We start from the raw sequence: 25925 nt of genomic DNA, 5'->3' as shown, positions 1-25925 counted from the left end.
GTTCAAAGCCAGGCTAAGTGATTTAGCGAGGCCATAAGTAACTTAGCAAGACCCTGTCTCAAAATAAAAATAAGGGCTGGGGATGTAGCTCTGTGTTTAAGTGCCCCTAGGTTAAATCTCTGATTTTAAAAAAGTGGGACCTAGTAAGTAGGTCATTAGGGACATGCCCTCTGAAGGGACTATTCTCTCTCACTTCTTACTTCAAGATCTCATGTCTTGAGGCTGGGGATGTGGCTCAAGTGGTAACGTGCTCGCTTGGTATGTGCGGGGCGCTGGGTTCGATCCTCAGCACCACATAAAATAAAATAAAGATGTTGTGTCCGCTGAAAACTGAAAAATAAATATTAAAAAAAAAAATTCTCTCTTAAAAAAAAAAAAAGATCTCATGTCTTCCTCCCATCTTTACTCCTGCCCTTTCTGATGAGGCCCCTGTCAGAGCTCACACTATGTTGTGTGAACTTCCAATTTCTAAAGTGATGAGCTAAACAAACCTTTTTTTTTTCTTTATAAAGTTAGCCTGTTTCAGTTATTGTATCATACCAAAAAAAACAATATAATGTAAGCAATTTGATGTCATCAAATATATGGCTCATAAATGAATTGTATTTCAAAGTACAGTCACTGAATAAAAATAAAAATGTTTGGGGGAAATTGTCTAAAGTTACTATTAATTCTCAGATATTCTTTTGAACCTATGAATGCTAGTGATTTTTTTTCCATACAAGGATATTTTTCAGGTACTGTCATATTTCAAAAAAAATTCTATTTTTAAACCAGTCAAATCAGATGAAATTTTTAGTAAAATTATTTTATTTAGTTATAATATCCATCTCCAACAGCTTGAAATAAAAATTTCCACTGTTTTAATTAAACTGTATGTTATTTTCTTTTAGAATGTCCCTTTTTTCTTTAAAATAATTTCTAAACCATTCTATGTGCTCGACCTTCTGTTTAACACTCAGATATGGGTTTTTGGAAAGGCCACAAGTCACCAGCTCCATGAAGTGGCGAATTGGTCCTTGTTTTGGAAAACCCTCCAGGTGTTTATCCAAAAATATATGTTCATGAAATTCTGAACCATCATCATCAAAACCTAGGAAAATAAGACATAAAATATAGTTAAATGCATAAACTTGGGAGTCAGACCAAGGTTTACCCACCAATTTAACCACTGTGACTTTAGGCAAATTAATTAACTTCAATTTCAATTGATCATCAATTTCCTCAGGTAAATACAATTAAAAGAGTACCTTCTTAGGGTTTTTGGTAAAGATTAAACAGACACACACAATGCCTAGAATACAGCAAATGTTCAAAGTACAGAAACAATTATTATTAATATTTTAATATCAAGAGCAACCACTAAGAAAATTACACAAACTATATTTTAAAATATGTAAATAAAACAAGAAGAAATCACAAAAAAAGTTCAGGCAGACCACAAAAAGCAAAGAAACTAGGGCAAGTTAGAAATCCCATTTCACTATGAAAAAGGCTGGGACGGGGATAGAAATGTAGCTCAGTAGTAACATGCCATTGGGTTCAATCTCTGGTACAGGGAAGAGAAAAAGAGGGAGGGAGAAAGAAGATAAATAGGAATGAGAAATAGGGAAAATGAACCAAAAACAAATAATAAAATAGGACAGACTTAAGTCCTAACAAACCAACAATTATGTTGTAGGTAAATGGTCTAAATATACCATAAAATAGAGATTGGCACAGTGTACATAAAAATATGATCCAAGTATATGCTATCTATTACAACATCATATGTCAGGAACTGCAGAGCAACTGAATATCTTATTAAATTCTCACACTCTTCCAGTGAGGTATCCTTAATTTTGCAGATGAGGAAACTGAGGACCAGAAAGTTAAATAATTTCCTGAAAGGCAAATGGCTATTAACTGATAGCTCATGTTTGTACTCAGGTTTGCACAAATAAAAAGTCTTTGGTCTGTTTGTATTACCCTGATACACAAACCACAATACTTTAAGAAATACACTGTTTTCGGGGTTGGGGTTGTAGCTCAGTGTGGGAGCACTTGCCTAGCATGTGTGAGACACTGGGTTCGATCTTCAGTACCACATAAAAAATACATAAATAACATAAAGGTACTGTGTCCATCTACAACTAAAAATATTAAAAAACAAAAAAAACACTGTTGCCAGGTACAGCAGTACATGCCTGTAATCCTAGCAAGAGGATCTCAAGTTTAAGAATCTCAAGTTCAAGTGAGACTGTCTCAAAAAAATAAGAGGGGCTGGGGAAGTAACTCAGTGGTACAGCACCCCTGGGTTAAATCCCCAGTACCAAAAAAAAAAAAAAAAATACAGACAAAATGCAGCATGCTACACTACTGCATATATACCATGTGAATACTCCTTAAGAGTCTGCTGAAGGATCTTTTAAGTTTCTAAAGTTTTCCTATAGAAAGCAGTATTTTATAATGATTTAAGTCAATTTCTTTTTTTTTTTCGTTTTTAGGTAGACACAATATCTTATTTTACATTTATATGGTTCTGAGGATCGAACTCAGTGCCTCATGAATGCTAGGCGAGCACTCTTCCACTGAGCCACAAACCCCAGCCAATATATAAGTCAATTTCTAATGCTTAAGTTTTCATCCTACTTATTAATCAGAAAAAATATAAAATGAAAGAATATAAAAGATTAAAATATTACACTGATATCATAATACCTCAAAGCTTAAAATATAGACTACATTTCCTGAATTAGGTGTCTGCAACTTCTAGCTAATCTTACCATAAGAATAAATGGACATCTTCCAATTGAAAATGCACCTAGAAAATTCAATGAGACTGTTTCAACTCATGACAACATGAGTGCCATAAAAGAAAAAACAGCATAGTGCAAGGAGGAAGATAAAACATCTTCAGAAAACACCCAGGAAAGTAAATAATATTCCATTACCAGTTCAAAGCGTTTACAGTATGCAAAGATTTCTAAACTTTCCTAATATTTCTGCTTTGAGCAGCTTTTAAGTGTACCTTGCAGTGGTTTTATGGGTAAAAGACATGAACATAAAACTTTAAGAGTTGAAATGTTTTCCAAAATTGAACTGTAATCTCATAACCAGCAAAGAATGTCCTGCTTAGTAACTAGAAAGTATTACGTGTAGTTCTCAATCCTTTAATGCCACAGAAATTCATATCATTTTATGTGATCCTCAGAACCATATAAATGTAAAATAAGATATTTTGTCTACCTAAAAACTAAAAAATATTAAAAAAAAGAAATTGGGACTGGGGATGTGGCTCAAGTGGTAGCGCGCTCGCCTGGCATGCGTGCGGCCCGGGTTCGATCCTCAGCACCACATACAAACAAAGATGTTGTGTCCGCTGAAAACTAAAAATAAATATTAAAACAAAAAATTCTCTCTCTCTCTCTAAAAAAAAAAAGAAAAAAGAAATTGATTTATATCATTATAAAATACTGCTTTCTATAGGAAAACTTTAGAAACTTAAAAAGACCTTTTACTTTTTTATTTTCCTTATCAAATACATAGAATTAAATAAAATTCGAACACTTTTCAAAAACATTGTCAGATTTCTTCTAGGACACCATGAAGACATCTGCAGTGTTTCAGGTTCATATAAACATCCAAATTCTAAAAATGAACATTTTCTAAACATGGTCTCAAATCAATGTTATAAACTTCTGAAATTAACACATACCTGCTTCATTGTCGACTGGGAATTCCCAGAGTTTCCCCTCCTTTGTCCACTGAATCATTTCTTCAAACCCGTTCTGATAGGGCTGTTCATTTACTGCAGCTAGTTGCTTAGCAAATTCCACATCCCAAATAGAAGGTGATGTCTCTGTATCATAAAAATATTTTAAGTAAGCACAAGTCAACATAAATGTATTTCTTCTTTAAAATGCTATAATCAATTCTGATTTGATAATATATTTTCAGACACTGATATTCACAACTAAACAGTATATAACAAAAGCGGAGAGCTAAAACTGCAATAAAAATTATAAAGATTATAACTACAATAATGGTAAGCTTTAATTTCTATATTACTACAATTCTGAACAATTACTGCTCTATTTCAAAGGAAAAAAGGAATTTGTGTTTTGTTCAAGGGTGTTTTCATGAATATTAATATATTTTATATATTATGTCTTTTTTGGGGGAGGGCAGTTCTAGGGATTAAACCCAGGGACATACTACTTCTGAGCTACATCTCCAGCTCTTTTTATTTTAAGACAGGATGTCACTAAGTGGCCCAGGCTGACCCCTGAATTTGGGATTCACCTGCCTCAGCCTCCTGACTTTCTGGGATTATGGGTGCGTACTGCCATGCTTGGTCCTGATAGATGATTTTGATCTTTAAAGTCCAGCCTATTTTCAGTCTGACAAAATTTGTCACTAATGCATTACCATTATTAAAGACAAAAGAAGTTAATGTAATAATAACGACAGAAGTACAAACGGATACTGAACACTCTATGCTATTTTTTTTTTTTGGGGGGGGAGGAGGTGGTACCAGGGATTGAACTCAGGGGCACTTGACCACTGAGTTCCACTGAGCCACATCCCCAGTCCTATTTTGTATTTTATTTAGAGACAGGGTCTCACTGAGTTGCTATAAGTACCTTGGCATTGCTGAGGTGGGCTTTGAACTTGTGATCCTCCTGCCTCAGCCTCCTGGGCTGCTGGGATTACAGGCATGCGCCACCACACCCAGCTAATGTTTTTTAGAGAGAGAGAATTTTTTAATATTTATTTTTTTTTAGTTATCAGAGGACACAACATCTTTGTTTGTATGTGGTGCTGAGGATCGAACCCGGGCCGCATGCATGCCAGGCGAGCGCGCTACCACTTGAGCCACATCCCCAGCCCCAGCTAATGTTTTTTAAATACATAAATTAATTTAATACTAGTATCCTATGAGTAAGGTGGTATCAATGTTGATTCATTACCATTATCATGTTATATTCTTCAATCATTTACTTATTTTTAAAATTTAAGTCATCTTTCACTGCTGGTGGAAGAGTAACATGGTATAAGCACTTTGGAAAAACTGCCTGTTTCTTAAAAAGTTAAGAATACTCAACAATTCAACATAGCCATTTCACTCCTAGATATTCACCTGAGAGAGAAAGGTAACAAATGTTCACATAAAGATTATACTAGAGGGCTGAGGTTATGGCTCAGAGGTAGAGCACTTGCCCAACGTGCGTGAGGCACTGGGTTTGATCCTCAGCACCAAATAAAGGTCTTGTGTCCACCTATAACTAAATAAAATAAATGTTAAAAAAAAGATTATACTAGAAAGTTCATAGAAGCTTTATTTAAAACAGTCAAAACTGGCTTGTAATTGAGAAAGAACCCAAATGTCCCTACAGCTATACAGACACATACTACTCAGCAATAAAAACTAATTACTGATACACGCAACAGTGTGGATAAATCCCAAATAATTATGCTGAGTAAAAGAAGTCAGACCCAAGAGTACATGCTGTGTATTTTCACTTAAGAGATGCAAACTCATCTATAGTGTAACAGAAAGTAGCTCAATAGTTGCCTGAAGATTGGCACTGCTGTGCTTAATTTTTCTTTTAATTGCACCACATACCTCTGTGCATATTTATAATCCTTTCCTTAGAATAAATTTTGTTCCTAGGAAATTTCTGGCTGAAAGGCACGGATCACATAAGACTTATTCTGCTTTACTCACTTTTGCCGAGCCTCCTAAGCCATCCCAACAAGGAGCTCATTTAGAATGCCTAGGTAAGCCTTATTTTACCTATTCTGCTTTATTTTGAAGCTGCTCCTATGAGCCTGTATGTGCACAAACATGTCTACATCAACTGGTGGTATTACATATAATGGTCTAGATCATCTGTTACAGACAAAAGATCACACCAGTTTGGCCCAATTAGACATATTTACAGAGTAATTGTAACAATGAAATAATTATCTTGGTTTTATTTATTTATTCAGTAGGCACTGATCAACCGATGTCCTTTTCATTACCATCACTGTATTATCCTTATATTTGTTAATAGTTACAACCATATTTTAAACATCTCCTGTGTTCCAGGTATTGTACCTGATACTTAGATCATCTCTTTTAATCCTCAAGATGTATGCACTAGCTCTTGTTGAGAGCCACAGTTTAGTCGGAATGACGCCTGGCATTTTGCTAGAGGGAATGGTTGAAAGGTGACCCTGCTCTATAGGCGGCTCTGAGATCAGGCGGTTCCTGCTGGGAATAGGGTGGCTCCGAGATTACAGCGGATCATGCTGCCTCGGGCACCCGCTACTTTGGAGTTCCCGTTGAGTTCTCTGGGGTTCCGTGAGAATTGGCGCATGAAGCCTGGTGGAGGGAGTGTATTCCCGGGAAGTGTGTGGAGAGTGCAGGTGAGAGTTGGGGAATAAAGAGTTGCTGTTTGAACCTACAAGGTTTTATGGCGGCTCCGTTACTTTGTGCCCAGCCAGACTGCGGTAGCTCTCATTTTATAGGTGAGTAAATGGGACTCAGGGGATAGTATGGAAGAATATGAATTTGAATCTAATTCTACCCCAAACCAAGTCTCTTTCCAGTAAGATTTAGATTACTTTGAGATAACTAGTAGGACTCTCTGTCCTTTTGCTGCAGTGGTTAAGAATTTGATGGAAATTATGGGAATCATGGGAGAGAAGAACTCATTATGTTAGTCAATAAATAATTACTGAATGCTAACTATACTGTAGGTATTACTTAGGCAGGTAAGGAAAGAACCATGAACAACTGTTAAATTTAAGTTCCTATATTGATGCTATTCTTGTGTTAACTGAACAAAATATATTCTTTAGACTCATACAAGTATAGTTTAGTAGAACAGTATCTTCATTACAGTAAATTAATACATAATACTCCCAATTTTTTAAAGTACGCTGGCTGTGATAATGCACACCTATAATCCCAGAGACTCAGGTGGCTGAGGCAGGAGGATCATAAGCTCAAGGATAGCTTACAGCAACTTAGTGAGAGCCTGTCTCAAAACTAAAAGTAAAAACAAAAATGACTGGTTATGTAGCTCAGTGGTAGAGAACTTGTTTATCATGTGTGAGATATTGAATAAAAAAAAAAAAAAAAATATATATATATATATATATATATATATATATATATATATTTTTTTTTTTGGTAAAGAAAGCTGACTCCTTTAAGATCCAAGTCTCTCTTGTGGCTGTTCATTAGGTGGACAACAGCAGCACTCCTAACAACAAATTCCTCTTTGAGGCAAGCTTAACAGATGCCACTGGAGAATCTCTCTCCATGCCTGCATATTTAGCACTTCCTTTTCACCATATACAACAAAATGCAGGTTTTCACAATTTAAGAAGGGGGTTGTTCTATTGCTTCATCTTCAGTTCAAGTGAATGAACACTGGCTGCATCAACTTCCTTCCCCTATGGATATTTAGTTTTTGGCTCATTGTATTAAAAAAGGATTAAAGTGTTTTTTTGTTTTGATTTGTTTTTTTGTGGTACTGGGATTGAGCCCAGGTTCACTCAACTGAACTACAATCTAGCCCTTTTTAGTTTTTATTTTGAGACGAGGTCTCACTAAGCTGCTCAGACTGGCCCTGCACTTGGGATTCTCCTGGCTCAGTCACCCAAGTAGCTTGGATTATAGGTTTGTGCCACCATGACCTGCAGGATTTACAATTTAAGATAATTCCTAATATCTATAAACCACATGGCTAGGTGATTCAGGGTATACAAACATGAGTGAGACCTAGCCCCCAAAATCATGTTGACTGAATAGTGGAAAAATCAGATGTTTATATTAGTAAGTGGTAGTAAGATTAAATACAACATTGGAGGTTGGCCTAGGAGAACCTAACTTCATATACATTACTTCTCCAAGATTCATGTTCATAAGCAGGAAACAACTTTTATTGAGTGTTTAAAAATTTATTTCATCAAGAAACCAAATTTAAAGTTAATTATTTCTTTTGATTAGATTTAAAATGGAGAATTTGAAGGCTTTGACATCTTACTCAAAGAACAGGGCAAGCACAGAACAAAGACTAACCAAGTTTTAAGAAAAAATACGGGGCTGGGGCTCGGTGGCAGACCGCTTGCATAGCATGTGTGAGGCACTGGGTTTGATTCTTAGCATTGCATACAAAAATAAATAAAATAAAGGTATAATCCCCATCTAGAACTACAAAAACAAACAAACAAAAAAAACAAGTCTGCTACATATATTCCCTGAATATATGTTCTTTCCATCTCTTGAACAGTCACTACCTCATTTCAGAAAGTTACTTCTATAAGTGTGATCTCCACTTTTAGACAGTAGGTTGCCCAAAAGCAAGAATCGCAACTCATCTTTTCTTTATGTAAGAGCACAGAGTTGCATTGCAAATAGTGGGTGCTGATTAATGATTTATGTGATACCAGTAGTCAATCCATATCTCTGGATTGTTCAACTGGTAGAACCAACTTCCTTCCCATGGCCCCACAGAATGTGCTGTTTTAAGGGGGAAATCTGACCAAAACTAGTAGTGTCAACGATTACATTCATAAGCATACATTCAAAAGCATGATCCAGAAAAATGACAGGAGAGAATACTAAAGTACCAACTATTATGTAATCAAAATTCTAAGAACATCTTTGAAAGACAAAAATGTTTCTCCATTTGAGGGCTGTTTATTTCTTTTTTAATTAATTAATTTATTTTTGCTGTTTATCTTTTTCTTTTTAATTTTTTTAAATATCTATTTTTTAGTTTTCAGCGGACACAACGTCTTTGTTTGTATGTGGTACTGAGGGTCGAACTTGGGCCACACGCATGCCAGGCAAGCGCGCTACCGCTTGAGCCACATCCCCAGCCCCTGCTGTTTATTTCTTAACAAACCTGTTTCAGGTGCTTTTTCAGAAAATGTTTCAATGTCAAAAATATTAAGCCTCTTCCCCTTGAATAAATTTTTCCTAAGAGCAAAAACAGAAAAAAACATTTCTTAATGACTATATAAACTGTCAACAAAAACTGTTTATAAGAAGAAAACTTTTACTTGAAATATTCTATGTAGAAATGAAAAATAATTCCAATGAACCACATCAGCCATTATAGTTAAACTGCCATGCTGTTAGGACTGATAATGACATTTGAATTTTTGCTTCACAAATACAACAAACCATTTAAAATAGTTTAATTTTCAATTCACCTAATGGAAAAGATTGGTTTAATTCACCATAATTTTTATTTGATCCCTTCCATATAAAAGTGTATTAAGACCTAGTATTATGGAAAGCTACAAAAATACACTAAAATATAAGCTTCTAAAGTTTACATTGTTTTAACAGCAGAAAACAATGCAACGTTTAACTACAATTGTAGTTATAAAGTATTGCACAGCTAAATCAAAACATTCTCTTTTATTTATTTTTTTGGTGGGGGGGTGTACCAGGGATTGAACTCAGGGGCATTTGACCACTGAGCAACATCCCCAGCCCTATTTTATATTTTATTAGAAACAAGGTCTCAGTGACTTGTTTAGCGCCTCACTAAATTGCTGAGGCTGGCTTTGAACTTTCAATCCTCCTGCCTCAGCCTCCTGAGCCGCTGAGATTAGAAGCGTGCGTTTGCTACTGCATCCGGCAACATTCTCTTTCATAAAGCAATCACTCTGATGTTTAAAATATTAACTTTCTTTATATAACTATTTTTAATTAACTATTGAAATTAATATCAGAGAGTTAACAGGTAACTTCTGGTACAATTTTAATCAACTGCTTTATGGATCAATTTACATATTTACTTGAATGAATATATTGGCAGATTAAAAACCAGTTTATAAACTGGAGAATTTGTTTTTAAAACAATTTGTAATACTTCTCTGATCAAAATATTTTTCTCTACTAAACAAAGCTAACTGGAAAAAGTGTAAATAGTGTATTAAAATTAGAAGCGATCTCAAATCACATGTTTTCCTCTAGCATGATTCCAAATATTTTGTAAATAAATACCTTTATGCTCCAGAAAGAACTATCTTCAGTGCTTTGCATTCATTTTCCTACCCTACTTTCCCACAAGTGTATAACAAGCAAAAAGGATGATTAAATTCACGGTAAAGATGGAATGCATTGGCAAAGTATGGAAATTTAAGAGGAATCTACTAACACGGAAGGTGATGAACATTCACTAAGTATCTACTATGTAATTGACAATTGATTCAAATTTCTCCTCTACTCCTCAAGAAAGTCATTTAAGCTACTTCACTTTGAGCATTTTATAGGAAATTAAGGTTAAACAAGTTGCTCCAGTCATGGAATTAGTCTGTGGCAGTGCCAAGATTTTGAAGCAGGCCAGTATGACTCCAAAGCCAGTGCACTGTACCTAATACCTCTCAGTCTATAACTCAAAGAATCAGCCCAGTCCTGGATTTTTATCTTTTATTTTGAGACAAGGTCTTTCTAAGTTACTTAGGATCTTGCTAAGTTGCTGAGCCTGGTCTTAAACTTTTGATCCTCCTGCTGCAGCTTCCTAAGGCATGCCCAGCTTTAGTCGCTTTTTAATGCAGTCATTATATGCACAGAAACCCCTCCCTTACTTTGTTAAGCCTCTCCCTTGTTGTTTTCTAATTTTCAATGGCAGCTAATATTATTAAAAATCAAGTTATGATAAACCATTCAGAAGTAGTTACACAGAACCACGGAAAGAAGACTGATTCAATGAATTAGTGAGTCAAACCTCAAGTATTCAATAACATGTCACAGACATTAAATCATTTTAAATTAGTAATTCAAATATTCATCCAAAGTCACTTTTAACCGAACTTCCTCTGTTAAATGCTGACCACCTTTTTCAGTCTTCCAGTACAAATCGGTTGTTATGGACCAGGCTATATGGTCAATGACCAAACAGACTCCATTTTACCCTTAGACTCCATATCATGTAAGAAATGCTTCTCCCATGGGAAAGCCCTGCTTCTGTACCCATTAATAGTTACCTAGCATAACATATTTGGCAACACAAAATAGCAATTCTCATAAAATGAAAAATTGTTCTCTTTGGTTTCCATTTTTCTTGGGCAATATACCTTGTCAGTGATTGATTGTCTACATGTTAGAAACCATTCTCTAACTTGTACTTAACTAGGGTCATTTTGACCCACTTCCCTTCTGCTTGCTTGTTGCTATACCAACCTGGAAGTCCCATGGGAAATACCAGTGTACCCACTGCACTGTCTCACTAACTGCCCAATTTAGCTTCTATACCTGCTTGCTTGCAGCTATGTTAACCCAGATGTGGTTTTTGCCTTTAAATATCCTAAAATGCTCAGGCTCAGGGCTGTTCCTTGCAGAGACAGTTATGGGTCTTGTGGGGAGCAGTTGCCGGCCGATGGGCTAAACAAAGACTCTTCAATTTGGACAAAACTGGAACTTGGTATGTTTTCTGAGTGACCTGCCCCACAACATGGTAATTTAGGATCTGGAAGGAGCCAAGTCAAATAAGTTCCTCAGATTCTATTTCAGACAAAATCCCTCAGAATATACAATGCATTGAAACTACTCCAATTTGAGAACATTCTGCTCCCTCCTTTTTTTTTTTGGAGACAGGGTCTCTATAGTTTCCCAGGCTTATTTGGAACTTGTGACGGTCCTGCCTCCCAAGTGGTTGGTAAATAGGCATGTGCCTCCACAACCAGTTCACACTTACTGTCAAAGACAAGTTAGTTTTTGTCAGATAATGCTAAATATCTGGTTCCCTCTCCCCAAATGTCGCTTTCTGGGCTTAAAGGAGAGAAAATACAGAAACTTTATGTAAATATAGAGCAGCTTTCAATTGTAAAATAACTATGCAGCTTATTTCAACACCACAAAAAGTTATAAATTAGCAAATTCAAGTTTCTATAAATATCTATCACTTTCTTTTTTTTTTTAATATGGGTTGTTTCTTTAAGATATGATGAAAGAGGACTATAGAGAGATAAAGGTATATAAACATCCAGTGTTAGAAACATTCAGAATGAAAAATAATGCTTCTTGTAAAACATTCATTTGTTCAGAATTCAGTCAGCTCCACTTACTCTAAATCGGGGGACCCCTATTTAACATGGGCAGCTCTGAGGCAAGACCCATTTTGCTTTATAGTACAAAAAAAGGTAGAACTGCTAAATGCACAAGATTTTTCCTCTCTAGGAAATAGCATCCAGAGAGTAATAAGATATAGGCAGAGTATCCATAATGCTCAAATAACTATCAGCAATTGCAATAACACAGAATAAAGTAAATTTACAGTTAATGTTAAAAAAAAAAATACCAACAAAATCCAATAGACTGGAAAGCCTGAATACCTTTTTTTAAGATCAGCTGTCTTCTCCTGGCTGAGAGAATGATCAGATCCTTCATCAAACTGAATCTGATGCTCTGGTCTTGTGCTAAGTCTAGCCGTAGCAGATTTGGCAATTTTCATATCTGATAATATATTACTGAAACAGAAATTAAAAAAAAAAAACACTTCATATTAAAGTTAGCTATACAACAGTAATAAATGTTTTTTAAATAGGAGAAAAATTCTTATTTCATTTTCATGCACTAATGAAGCATAAAATGTTAAATTTAAAAAGTTACATTTTAATATTCACATACTATAGACCATTAAAATTTATGTTTACTAATTTTTTTTTTTTTTTTTTTTTAATTGGAGATTGAACTCTGGAGGGCTTTATCACTGCACTTTTCATTTTGAGACAGGGGTTCACCAACTCACTGAGACTGGCTATAAACTTGCTATCCTCCTTGCCTCAGTCTCCCGAGCTGCTGGAATTACAAACGTGCACACTTTCATCCAGCTTACTCGTCTTTTGAAGGTGTTCTTTAAGGCTCTAAGCAATTCAGTGAGATCCTGTCTCTAAATAAAACACAAAAAGGGCTGGGGATGTGGCTCAGTGGTTAAACAACCCTGGGTTCAATCCCCAGTACAAAAAAACAAAAAAGGAAGTGAAAGCTTCATTTAAAACAAATTGCCACGCAGTGGTGCACGCCTACAATCCCAGCAGCTTGGGAGGCTGAGGCAGGGGGACTGAGAGTTCATAGATAGCCTCAGCAAAAGCAAGGTGCTAAGCAACTCCAAATAAAATACAAAATAGGGCTGGGGATGTGACTCAGTGTTCGAGTGCGCCCCTGAGTTGAATCCCTGGTAACAAAAAAAAAAAAAAAAGAAAGAAAAGAAAGACGAAAGGAAACATGTCTGTTCATTATCACATTATGTACAAAACCAGCAAATTAACTAAGTACATTTTCTGAAACTATTTTTTAAAAATTCTTTTTAGTTATATACAATACCAGGAAATATCCTGACATACTCACAAAAACATGGAACACAACCCACTCTAATTTAGTTCTCAATCCCTCTTCAATCTATTTACTTTTTTAAAATTAGTGCCTGTGGATACATCTGATGGTGGGAACCACCATGCCATATCATGCATTCACATACAAAAATTCAGTATCATTCTACGGTTCTTTCCTTTTCCAGTTCCTTCTTCCTCCTCAATCCCCTACTCTACTGATCTTGTCTCTGTTTTGGTGTGAAATTTCCTGTTCCTTTTTCCCTTTTTTCTTTTTCTTTTTACCCCCACCTCCACCCCAAATTTTGGATCAAACTTTGATTTTTAGGACTGGCTTATTTCACTTAGCATGATAGTCTCCAGTTCATTCCAATTACCAGCAAATGCCATAATTTCATTCTTCTTTGTGGTTGGAGTAATACTCTAATGTGTATACATTCCACATTTTCTTTATTCATTTATCTACTGAAGGGCACCTAGATGGGCTTCATAGTTTTGGTATTGTGAATTGTGCTGCTACTGATGTGGCTGCATCACTGTAGTATACTGATTTTAAATCTTTTGGATATATGCTGAAGAGTGGGATAGCTGAGTCATATGTGGATCCATTCTTAGTTTTTTAAGGATTCTCTATACTGCTTTCCATAGTGGTTGCACTAACTTGTAGTCTCAGCAAAAATGAGTGTACCTTTTCCCCTCATCCTTACCAACATTTATTATTATTTGTAGTCTTGACAATTGCCACCCTGACTGGAGTGAGATGAAATCTCAATGTAGTTTTAATTTAAATTTCTCTAATTGCTAGAGATGAACATTTTTTTCATATATTTGTTGACCATTTGTATTTCTTCTTTTGAGAAGTGTCTGTTTAGTTATTTTTGCCCACTTCCTGGGTTTTTTGTTTTTGTATTAAAATTTTTGAGGGACTGGGTTGTGGCTCAGTGGTACATAAATAAAATAAAATTATTAAAAATTGTAAAGTATTAAAAATTTTTTTGAGTTATTTGTGTACTCTATATATTAATGCTCTTGAGAAACAGGTGGCAAAGATCTTCTCCCATTCTGTAGGCTCTCTCTTTACACTCATATTTCCTTTGCTGTGCAGAAGTTCTTCAATTTGATACCATTCCACTTATTGATTTTATTTCTTGCACTTTAGGAGTCTTGTTAAGGAGGTCAATTCCTGTGCTGACACGCTGGCGTGTTGGACCTACATTTTCTTCTAGGAACTACAAGGTCTAATTCCTAGGTCTTCAATCCACTTTGAGTTGACTTTTGCATAGGGTGTGAGACATGGGTTTCATTCTACTACAATGGATTTCCAGTTTTCCCAGCACCATTTGTTAAAAAAGCTATTTTTTCTCCAAAATATTTTTGGCACCTTTGACGTTTTGTTTCTGTGTCTTCTATTCTATTCCATTGGTCTTCCTGCCTGTTTTGGTGGCAGTACCATGCTGCTTTTGTTACCATAGCTCTGTAATATGAGATCCAATATTGCAATGCCTCCTGCTTCACTCTTCATACTAAGGATTTCTTTGGCTATTCTGGGTTCTTATTTTTCTAAATGAATTTCAGAATTGCTTTTTCCAGTTCTGTGAAGAATGTCATTGGAATTTTGATAGTGACTGTGTTGAATCTGTACAGTGCTTCTGGTATGGCCATTTTGACAATATTAATTCTGCCTATCTAAGAACCTGAGATGTCTTTCCATCTTCTAAAGTCTTCTTCAATTTCTTTTTTTAGTGGTCTATAGTTTTCATTATAGAGATCTTTTGCCTCAGAGAAACTATTTTATTTTTATTTTTTAATTCTTCTTTGCCATTCTACTATTTATTTTTAATAACATTACTGAATTTACCATTTCTTTTTCAGGGGCATAAAATGTGTAACTTCCTTAAAGGAAAGTTTCACTACTCAATTTATTTTTTATAAACTAAATCTTATTCAGATTGGGGTTGTAGCTCAGTGGTAGTGCTCATGCCTAGCATGTGTGGAGGCACTGGGTTTGATCCTCACCACCACATAAAAAATAAATAAAGGCATTGTTTGTACACAACCAAAGATATGAAAAATTGTGCACTATGTGTAATATGACTTGTAATGCATTCTGCTGTCATATATGATAAAATTTTTAAAAAAGGCATTGTGTCCATGTACAACTAAAGAAAATATTAAAAAACAAAACTAAATCTTACTTAAGACATAGTTTTTTTTTAAAAAAAATCACTAAAATTCTATTTACAAGGTATATTTTATATATGCATATTACATCCGTCATTTTGACTTTTTCTCTTGCAGTGGGTGCTAGGGATTGAACCCATGGATTCATCCATGACAGTCAAGCATTCTACCACCAGGCCACATCCCCAGACACATTTTTTGAGATATAAGCATTACTATTCATCTCACTCCAGTCAGAATGGCAGCTATAATGAAGACAAACAACAATAAGTGTTGGCGAGGATGTGGGGAAAAAGGTACACTCATATATTGCTTGTGGGACTGCAAATTGATGCAGCCAATATGGAAAGCAGTATGGAGATTCCTTGGAAAACGGGGAATGGAACCACCATTTGACCCAGCTATCCCTCTCCTTGGACAATACCCAAAGGACTTAAAAACAGCATACTACAGGGACACAGCCACATCAATGTTTATAGCAGCACAATTCACAATAGGTAAACTGTGGAGCCAACCTAGATGTCCTTCAGTGGATGAATGGATAAAAAAATGTGGTATATATACACAATGGAATTTTACTCAGCAATGAAAGAGAATAAAATCATGGCATTTTCAGGTAAATGGATGATGTAGGAAAAGATAATGCTAAGTTTAGTTAGCCACCCCCCCCCCCCAAAAAAAAAAAAGGCTGAATGTTTTCTCTGATATAAGGAGGCTGACTCATAGTGGGTTAGGGAGGGAAAACATGGGAGAAATAGATGAATTCTAGATAGGGAAGAGGGGAGGGAGGGAAAGGGAGAGGGCAGAGGATTAGCAAGGATGGTGTAATGTGATGGACATCATTATCCAAAGTACATGTATGAAGACACGAATTGGGTGTCAACATACTTTATATACAGAGATATGAAAAATTGTGGTATGTATGTGTAATAAAAATTGTAATGCAAAAAAAAGTATAAAGACATGAATTGGTGTGAACATACTTTATATACAAAGATATGAAAAACTGTGCTATATATGAGTAATAAGAATTGTAATGCATTTCGATGTTGTGTATTTAAAAAAATAAAATCAATTTAAAAAAAAGAGAGATATAAGCATTACTGACACAAATGATCCACTAACCTAATTTTAGTCTTTTCTCTATCCTTCTGTGCCCTTGAGTCTTCCTCATGCTGACGGAGCTGTCTAAGCAGTTCTGACTTGGTTGTCTGCTTGTCAAAAGGCAGAGAATCTGCCACAGCAGATGCAGCTTCCACCAACTCAGGACTCAGGGAATCATTTCTGAAAAAGAAAATGAAAAAGGAAGAATTACTTATGCCACTAATTTTGTGAAAAGTGAAATGATTTGGGAAGGAAAACTTGTCATTCAAAAAAATACCACTCAATTCAATTTCTAAGAATTTTTAAACATTAGATAGTGGTTTTCTATAAACTTTGAAAAACTAAAATTTTAACAGATACTTCCTGAATTAGGATACTAACTCAAACCTCAAAAATTTTAAATTAATGGAATTTTTAACTAAATGTCATTTCATTTCAAATATATACATGCTGCAAGAAAATTAAAAAGTGACTAAATCTGTCATAGAAGCTCTAATCATAATAGGCCAAAACTGTACCAAACCTGAAGGTCCACCATCAGGAAAATGGATAAAAAAATTGTGAGCTACCCATACAATGTGATAATACTTGGCTCCCATCAATAATGTGAGTGAATTTCAGAGACATGAGAACAAAGGAAAGAAATATCAAGTTCAACAGGCAAAACTAATTGGATTTGAAAAATAAACAGAACAGCGGTTGCCTCAGAACAAAAGCCTTCTGATTAGGAAAACAAAAATGAAAAACTTTCTGTATTTTGATAAATATGTGGGTTACATGGGTTTACCCATCTGTTAAAATCCTGCTGATAAGATCTGTACACTTCGACATATATAAATTTTAACTGGGGGGGGGGGGGGAGCCATAAGTCATCATCATTGAGCAGGAGATAACAGATGATTCAAGAATGGTAAATGACAAGTACACAGAGGTTCATTATACAATTTTGTTTCCTTTGCATATGTCTTAAGTTTTCCATAAGAAAAAAGCTTAAAATTAAAACATCTGGCCAGGAACAATGGCGCACTCTTGTAATCTCAGCTACTAGGGAGACTGAGGCAGGACTGCAAATTTGAGGTCAATCCCAACAACCTAGTGAGATTGTCTTAAATAGTTTGGGGTTTAGCTCAGTGGTATAGTATCAAGGATTTAATCCCCAGAATTGTAAAACATAAATAAATTAAAAAAAAAACAAACCTACTGCTGGGTGGGTGTGGTGGCACTCTTCTTATAATAGCAGCAGCACAGAAGCCCAAAGCAAGAGGATATCAAGTTCTAAGCCAGCCCCAGTAACTCAGTGAGGCCTTAAGCAATTTAGCAAGACCCTGTCTTAAAATAAAATATAAAAAAGGGCTGGGGATATGGTTAACTGCTCCTGGGTTCAATCCCTAATACACAAACAAAGAGCCCTACTGAGCCTAGAGTTGGAAGCTCAGTGATAGAGCACTTGCCTATCATGTGCAAGTATACTCCTAAGTAAACTGGAGTAAGTTAATAGAAAAAATATGTAAGAAGAAATTATTTACCAGTTTTTGTTTTCTTGGGGGGGGTGGGTACTGGAAATTGAACTCAGGGGTACTGAACCACTGAGCCACACCTATTTTGTATTTTATTTGGAGATAGGTTCTATCGAGTTGCTTAGTGTCCTACAGTTGTGGAAGCTGGCTTTGAACTCAAGATCCTCCAGTCTCAGCCCAGATCCACTAGGATTACAGCCATGCACCACTTTTTTAAACTCTCTGAGAATTACCTCAGTGAATGAGATCCAAATTAATATATTTAAGTGGCTTTCTATATTCTGCTATTTAATATGCAAATTAAAGAAACCCAAAGCTTCCAGGATAAAGATTATAAGAATTTTACTATGATATGGAAGATCTTATAGGAAGAGAAAAACAGGAAAACAAAATATAATAATTAGTTAAAAAAAAGAAATGTGCTTTCAAAACTGTGATCTATGAACAAGCTTAAGTCTCATCCCATGTTGCTGTATTTGTTTTTTCAGCAGTACTGGAGATTGAACACAATGGCACTTTACTACTAAGCTCCATCTCCAGCCCCCTTTAAAAAATATTTATTTTTTAGTTGCAGTTGAACATAATACCTTTAATTAATTAATTTATTTATTTTTATGTGGCTCTGAGGATCAAACCCAGGGCCTCACATGTGCTAAGTAAGCGCTCTACCACTAAGCCACAGCCCCAGACCCCTTTTTTATCTTTTATTCTGAGACAGGGTCTCCTAAGTTGCCCAGGTTGGGCTCAAACTTGTGATCCTACTGCCTCAGCCTCCCAAAGATGGTGGGATCACTGCACCCAGCCCATAGCATCTTGATACTGGTGAAAATAATCTAAATTTCAAGCAGGAGATCAATTAATAATAGTTGAAGCCTTCTTACTGGATGATTAGGGCAGGAAGTTCCTTGATTGTAAGAATGTTAAATCAGAAACTAGAAATTTTGGTCATTACTATAACCACCAGATGTAAGTTAGGTGTCACCAAACATTGAGACCCACAGATATTCATGGCCTATCCATTAAGAAGATAAAAGAGAGGGCTGGGGTTGTGGCTCAATGGTAGAGGACTGCCTAGCAAGTATGAGGCACTGGGTTTGATTCTCAGCACTGCATATAAATAAATGAATAAAATAAAGCTCCATCAACATCTTAAAAAAATTAAAAGAAGATAAAAGATAGAACCACAGCAGGCTGGCACAGTGGTGCATTACAAATCCTGGTGGTGCAGCTGGCTGAAGCAAAAGGATCACAAGTTCAAAAAAAAAAAAAAGAGAGAGAGAGAGACAGAGAAAGATCTGCATCACATAGGCCAGGGAGCTGTCTGGCTTAGTGCCCCACAACAATCAACAGCTCTTAAAAACAAGGCCATAAGCTGTTTCCAGGGTTGCTGCAAAGGACAGGCAGTGATGAGAAAAAGCTCTCAGGGAAGCCCTAAGGATGGTGGCCTTATCAGATACCTGCTGCTCTGAGGTCAGATGCAATCTATCAATCAAGGTCAATTTTGTCCTAACAACTGCCTATACTATAGTTGACTTTCTACAGTTATCAAGTTACCAGAAATGGCAGATTATATTTTCAGAGAATAGAAATAACCAGGGGTCATGTGTTTCCTCTCACATGTGGAAGCTAGAGGAGGAAAAAGGAAAAGAAAGGTAGTGGTGGGGAATCTCATGAAAATGAAAGGGAGATCAGCAGAAGAGAGGAAAGGGACCAAGGAGAGGGAGGAGAGAGAAAGGGGAAGTACTGGGGAGTGATATTGGCTAAAACATTTCAAAAAGCAAGTCCTCTACAGACATAAAACAACTTTCAAAACAAGATGTACACGATATTGTTAATTAAGTTTAAAGAAGCAACCATGTGACAGTTAATAACATTAATGACTATATAAGAGAATGTGTGGAATTCTCAATTAGACCCACTACTCTTTTCCTTTGGATTGTATACAAATATCGTTTTATTACTTAAAATATAAAACAATAAAAGCATTCCTCAAGTAATTTGAGTTCCTGTGTTTATAAGCTGATGTTTATTAATTCAACATCTCCCAAGTACTCTAATTAAAAATATTTTTAGTAAAAGAAAAAGGCTTTTTAGAATTTCAAAAATTAGTTTCAAAAAACATTCAAAATGCAATTCAATTTACCCCTTCTTTGGAGCATCTCCTGGAGTTCTTCGAAGCCTGCCAATTGTCTCCAAACTTTTGAGGGTTTTCCTGCTGGGTGGCTTTGTTGTTTGTACATTTACTGTGCTTAATTCAACTTTCATATCCTTAATAATGTCTAACAAGCCTTTTTTCGTATTCTCCTTTATTCTGCCTTGGTTCTCTGAGGTCTTCTCAGGACTTGCAACAGTTGGAACACACTGCTCATCTTTCTTGCTATAAGTCACAGTGCTAGTGCCAAAATATCTTGGAATATTATTTTTTGTCCTGTAAAGACATATTAAAGAAAAAGTGAAAAATATAATGTAAAATAATTAATAACTCAAAACATTCCTTCTGCATTTAAAATGATTTTCAATTCAAGCCTTTTCCATTTGCTTTTTAAAATTATTACTAACAATTATAACAGTAGCAATTTACCATGTATTAGCAATTACTATGTACCTAGCCTCATGCAACATAATTTAAACATTTTCCTATATCCACATCAACACCGTATGGTAGGCATAGTTCCAGTCTTGCAGATAAGGAAACAAAGTCAGAAGGAATTTACCCAAGATCATGTAGCTGACAGATTACTAAAGCCTAAGTCTACACCGATGAGCCACAAATGGATACAGGTATGCTGAGGTAATACTGATTACCTGGTTCTTGGGGTGGATGGATGACACCAGGACTGTTGGTGTTCCTAAGTCTGTTGTTTCCTTTCCCTCCATTTACCCCAGGATGGGTTTTATTCATTTGCTGCTAAGGATCAAACCCAGGGTTTTACACACTAGCAATGAATCACAACCCCAGCTCTCAGATATTTTCTGTGGGTTCCATAATATTAAAAAGAGTTGGGAAACACTGACATGGTTAATAAATGATTATTATTCTCAAATCCAAAATCTCTATGAAGAAAGGTTACTCACAAAAGTCCCTGTGTGCTATTTTGACCAACTTTCTTGAGAGACATACCATTTAATCAATCACTACTTGTAATGTTAAAAGGAAAATTTCTTAGACAATTCAATTTAGTAGAAGACAAGCACAGTGACATATGCCTATAATCCCAACCACTCAGAAGGCTGAGGAAGGAGGATCACCAAGTTTGAGGCCAGTCTCAGCAACTCAGCAAGGCCCTGTTTCAAGGACTAGAAATGTAGATCAGAGTTCAATCTACATTCAATTGGGTTCAATCCCTGGTACAAATTAATTAATTAATTAATTAATTTAGTAGAGTCTGAGCAAAGTACAATATGATCAAATCAATCTGCAAATTGGGCAGCTCCTGGCACCAGAGCAGATCCTGAAAACTCCCACCAAGAAGGTGACCAGAGAGCATTTATAGAAAAATTGAAGAGAAGAATATAAAACAACTTAATTGGTTAGAGCTTAGTCAGTCAGTCAGTCAAGTGGTTATAGCTTAATTAGCTTTTACAGCTTAATTACTTAATTGGCTTCAGGCCTCCTGCAAACAACGAAAGCTATGAATTGGTTCTATATTGATTTAATCTACTGGGCCAAGGGCAGGTGTGCAATACAAATTCACGACCCCCTGCAAATATTATTTAACAGCAAGTTAAGCAAATGTGGAAAAGAGGAAGGGGGTTGTGGCTCAGTGGTAGAGTGCCTGCCTAGCACACGTGAGGCACTGGGTTCGATCTCCAGCACATTAAAAAAAAAAAAAAATACACACACACACACACACACACACACAAAATAAAGGTATTTTTAAAACAAGTGGAAAAGAGAATATTCAGTGATTACAGCTGTCCTGCTCTGTTCAAGAGGTACACTTATGAAAAAGAACACATGTGATTACACAGAAGATTTTCCTTTTAAATAATGCAAATGTCTAAATTTATTCTGGCAGGTCAAATATCTCTTTGGTATTTGATATTGAAGAATTTTAAAAACTAATGAACATGTTAGGCTGAGTAAGCAGGTATAATGTATAAAAAATTATTCATTAGCTGGGTGCTGTGGTGCATGTCTGTAATCCCAGTGGCTTCAGAGACCGAGACAGAAAAATTGAGAATTCAAAGCCAGCCTCGGCAACAGCAAGGCGCTAAGCAACCCATTGAGACCCTATCTTTAAATAAAATAATAAAAAGGGCTGGGCATGTGGCTCAGTGGTCGAGTGCCCCTGAGTTCAATCCCTGCTACTAAAACAAAACAACCACCACCACCAGATTCCTAAGATTCTTAGTTTGTAAGTTTGGAATGGGCTCAGGGATTTATATATTAACTAAGACCCCAGGTGATTCTGATGCAGTCTGATCCCTGCATTAGACTCTCGGTTAAATAATATTAAATTCTCAAAGCTAACAAATAGTAGTGCTAGGACAGTGACACTTTAATATAAGGAGCAATTTTCAAAAATGCTAAAACTATTTGTTGTGATTATGAAAATGTCAGAGGCTATCACATCAGGCACTTGAAAACTGGAATGAAAAACAAACTGCACAACCAGTATCTTAATCTTAATCAATACACAGGACTCTATATTGGACAATTCAAAATAAGGAAATACTGCAAATATTTTTTTTTATCAGAAAGTTAGTATTAAAGGTATTTTAACAGAAAGATGGCAATGAAGAGGATGAATTTCACATATAATCTTTTTACAATGTTTTCTTTCCACACTGCTAGAGTATCTAAGAAAATAATCTATAATTATTAAAGGAATATCATGTAAATTCCATAACACTAACTTCCCACCTGTTGTTTCCACTGAGAACATCTCATCAGCACTTCAAATGCAACATACCCAAAACCTCCTTCAATAAACAGCTCTTCCCTCAGACTGACTTCCTATTTTATACCCTCTGGATTGATGGGCTTCCTACCATAAAAAGTTTTGTGTTCTAAAAACTCTGACATGTTTAAACTCTTTCTCACAACTCTTTCTCATTCTCTTGTTAACACTTGATGATACTTTAATCCTCTAAGGCAATCAGCTGAAACCTTTTGCTCTCTGACCACTCTACCATTATCTCATTATGTCACATCCTATTAATTCTACCTCTGGGGTTTCCTTCTCCATCCAGCTGATCCTTCCCATTCCTCTGCCAGAAACTTGCTTCATCACTGCATTAAACCAAACTGGTCCCAAACAGTTTTGCACGGACGTATGCAGTGGAATTAGGTTTTCACAACCAAGCATACCAAAACAAGCATGCCCATACAACTCCTTTACCTTCTCTGGTTCACATCAACCAGTCGTCCTCCTTCAGATTTTACCTGGCTTCTCTTCCAGAAAGGATACCCTAAATCTCTCCTCCAAGGTTTAGGTGTCCCTATTTGCTCTCCCAGCAATTACTTATTGGATGAATACAGCACACTGGGCGCACCTAAACTGCTATAGCAGTTACTTTGTTATACTTGAATCACCTACTTGGTAAACCTATGCAGTCGGGAATGGCCCAACTGTCTTGTTCCAGGCTTAACACCAGTAATGACACACTGTAAGTACTTCCAATAATAAACTAAATAAATGAAGGGGAAGGGATGAGACCATAAAAAAAAAAAAAAAAAAAAAGGCTGGGGGACAAAATAACTTCGCCTCTCTGTAGGACGATTAGACAGCTTTTAGACTCTGCGGGTTATAACCTCGACCCCAGAGAGCCGGGAACAACAAATGAATGCACCGGAGGGGTGCGGGGCCAGTAGCTCTGAAATGCAGTACCTGACCGTTCGGAGCGAAGCACCAAGCAGCACGATTGCAGCCACCGACGCTTCCGGGGTTCCAGAGGGACAAGAGAGGCGGGTGAAGGGGCGAACAGGTAGAAACGACGACATCATGGGGAACATGGCCGAGAAACGAAGGCAGCCAGAGTAGCGCGTCCTTTTTCCAAAAACGTCCCTCAAACTAGCTTCCGTTCCATTTCCTTCTTGTTCCGGTGGGAAACAGAGGCGGGTCACTGTGGTTCCGCTTTCAATCGCGGCCTCCTGGAACCCGCAGACTCCCAAACTAGACTCCAAACTAGGCTCCCAGCCATTTACACTTCTGAGGTGGAGTCAAGCTCGAGTGCAGCGAGGGTGCGCTATGTGAGGCGGACCTGGACCCGACAGCCGAGAGTGGAGGGAGTAATCAGTTAAACAAAATTGGGGATTGGGTTTGTAGCTCAGTGGTAGAGCACTTACCTAGAATGTGTGAGGCACTGGGTTCGATTCTCAGCACCGCATATAAATAAATATTGTCTTTCCTTGACAACTAAGGAAATATTATATTTAAAAAAATTGCTGATGACTCCAGTAAGAGAAGGCCCAGAACTTTGCATTGTCTTAGGGGAAAGTTGTTACTCTTCTCAGAACCATCTGCAACCCCCAAAGAGGTTTTAAAAAATTACCATAAGGCATGCTGTCTGATATACTGTTCCCCCCCACACACTCTTTATTCTTAATATAGCCTCAGAACTTGAGAAATAGGTTTCATTTTTTTCAGAAATGGATTTAAATATCAAAAAATGCAAGAGAAAGATGTGAAAGGATGACAACTTGTGTATGTCCTCCACTACCTCCAGACATTTACAAAAGATCACTCTGTTATAAGTATCCCAGACTATACCTTAACATAGATACCTTCTACACCAAAATCTTATGTCATCTTGTACAGAGTAGTTATTAATATCTGAAAATAATTCACATATTTATGTGCTTAAGGGCTTATTGTATATATTTCCCTGACAGAATGTGTACTCCATAAAGACATAGGCTTTGACTTATTGTTATTGCATTAAATCATTGATGAGTCCATAGCAGAATGTTGCTACAATTCTAGTTTCTAGAACCATACATAGCATACTAAAGTACATACTAGAGTGGATTCTAGAGTACAAAGGAAGAAATAGATACGGAGAAAACAAGTAATCCGCCCAATTTCATACATCTAATATAGGCAGATTCAAATGCAGAACCCTCTAACTTTGACATTCTTGTTCATTCTGGAATCTTTGAGGGCCTTTGACTTTAGGCATACATAAAGTTGGGCGCGGGGGGGGGGGTTGTATTAACACACATTACCGAGTAGCTTAGACATTCTACTTAATAGATCTGAATCTAAGAATCTAAAAAACACTTCAGATGATCCTGATGCAGTGAGTTCCCAGCCAAAACTTTGAAAAGCCTTGGCCCTGTGGCTTATTTAGCTTATTCATAACTCTGTCTACCCTTAGAATACACATAAGAAAAATTGGGATAGAGCTTTTGCACAGTGGTAGAGCACTTACCTTTCCTAGAATGGGTGAAACCCTGGATTTGATAGCTAGCACAGAAAAAAAGAAAGAAAGAAAAAGCTACAGAAAGAAATAAGAAAATCAATATAAATGATATCATATTAGAAGTATTAACCTGGAATAACATGGATGAATCTCAAAGGCATTATGTTCAGTAAAAGGACCCAGATTCAAGAAGAGCATGCCCTGTATTATTCCACTTATGTAACATCCTGAAGAAGCTGGAGCTACAGGGACAGATCAGATTAGTGTTTACCAGGGGATGGGGAGGTAAGGAGGAGATTGACAATGAAGGGGCATGAGGGGATTTTTGGGGGGTTACTGAAATACTCTCCCCTGATTCTAGTGGTGGATATAAGTCCTTTCATACTTATTAAGACTCTGAGATATGGACACCTAAAAAGTATGAATCTT

At 36.4% G+C, this 25925-nt stretch overlaps 1 protein-coding gene across 2 annotated transcripts; it reads right to left on the bottom strand.

The window, feature by feature from the left end:
- Positions 1 to 792: 792 nt before the first annotated feature.
- On the bottom strand, positions 793 to 24142 carry Mrps31 (mitochondrial ribosomal protein S31). 2 transcript variants are annotated; one of them, XM_027928810.3, is made up of 7 exons: positions 23963 to 24142; positions 20272 to 20556; positions 16633 to 16791; positions 12331 to 12465; positions 8889 to 8962; positions 3698 to 3841; positions 793 to 1093 (listed from the first exon to the last, which is right to left on the bottom strand). In XM_027928810.3, exons 1-7 carry the CDS (start codon positions 24085 to 24087, stop codon positions 864 to 866), a joined length of 1152 nt encoding a protein of 383 aa, XP_027784611.2. In that variant the 5' UTR covers positions 24088 to 24142; the 3' UTR covers positions 793 to 863. The 2 variants fall into 2 exon arrangements, with proteins under 2 accessions (XP_027784611.2, XP_027784612.2); XM_027928811.3 differs by lacking the exon at positions 20272 to 20556 and having other exon boundaries at positions 23963 to 24141.
- Positions 24143 to 25925: the final 1783 nt, after the last annotated feature.

The sequence above is a fragment of the Marmota flaviventris genome, chromosome 4 (assembly GCF_047511675.1).
Source record: "Marmota flaviventris isolate mMarFla1 chromosome 4, mMarFla1.hap1, whole genome shotgun sequence".
NCBI lineage: Eukaryota > Metazoa > Chordata > Mammalia > Rodentia > Sciuridae > Marmota > Marmota flaviventris.
The sequence above is the reverse complement of the archived record's forward strand: the minus strand, read 5'-3'. Positions and strand labels throughout refer to the sequence as shown.

Coding starts and splice junctions, on each gene's coding strand:
- Mrps31 (XM_027928810.3), bottom strand. CDS start 24,087: ATGTTCCCCATGATGTCGTCGTTTCTACCTGTTCGCCCCTTCACCCGC. Junction 12,466..16,632: donor AGAGAAAAGACTAAAATTAG/GTTAGTGGATCA, acceptor TTTCTGTTTCAG/TAATATATTATCAGATATGA. Junction 1,094..3,697: donor CCCAGTCGACAATGAAGCAG/GTATGTGTTAAT, acceptor TTATTTTCCTAG/GTTTTGATGATGATGGTTCA.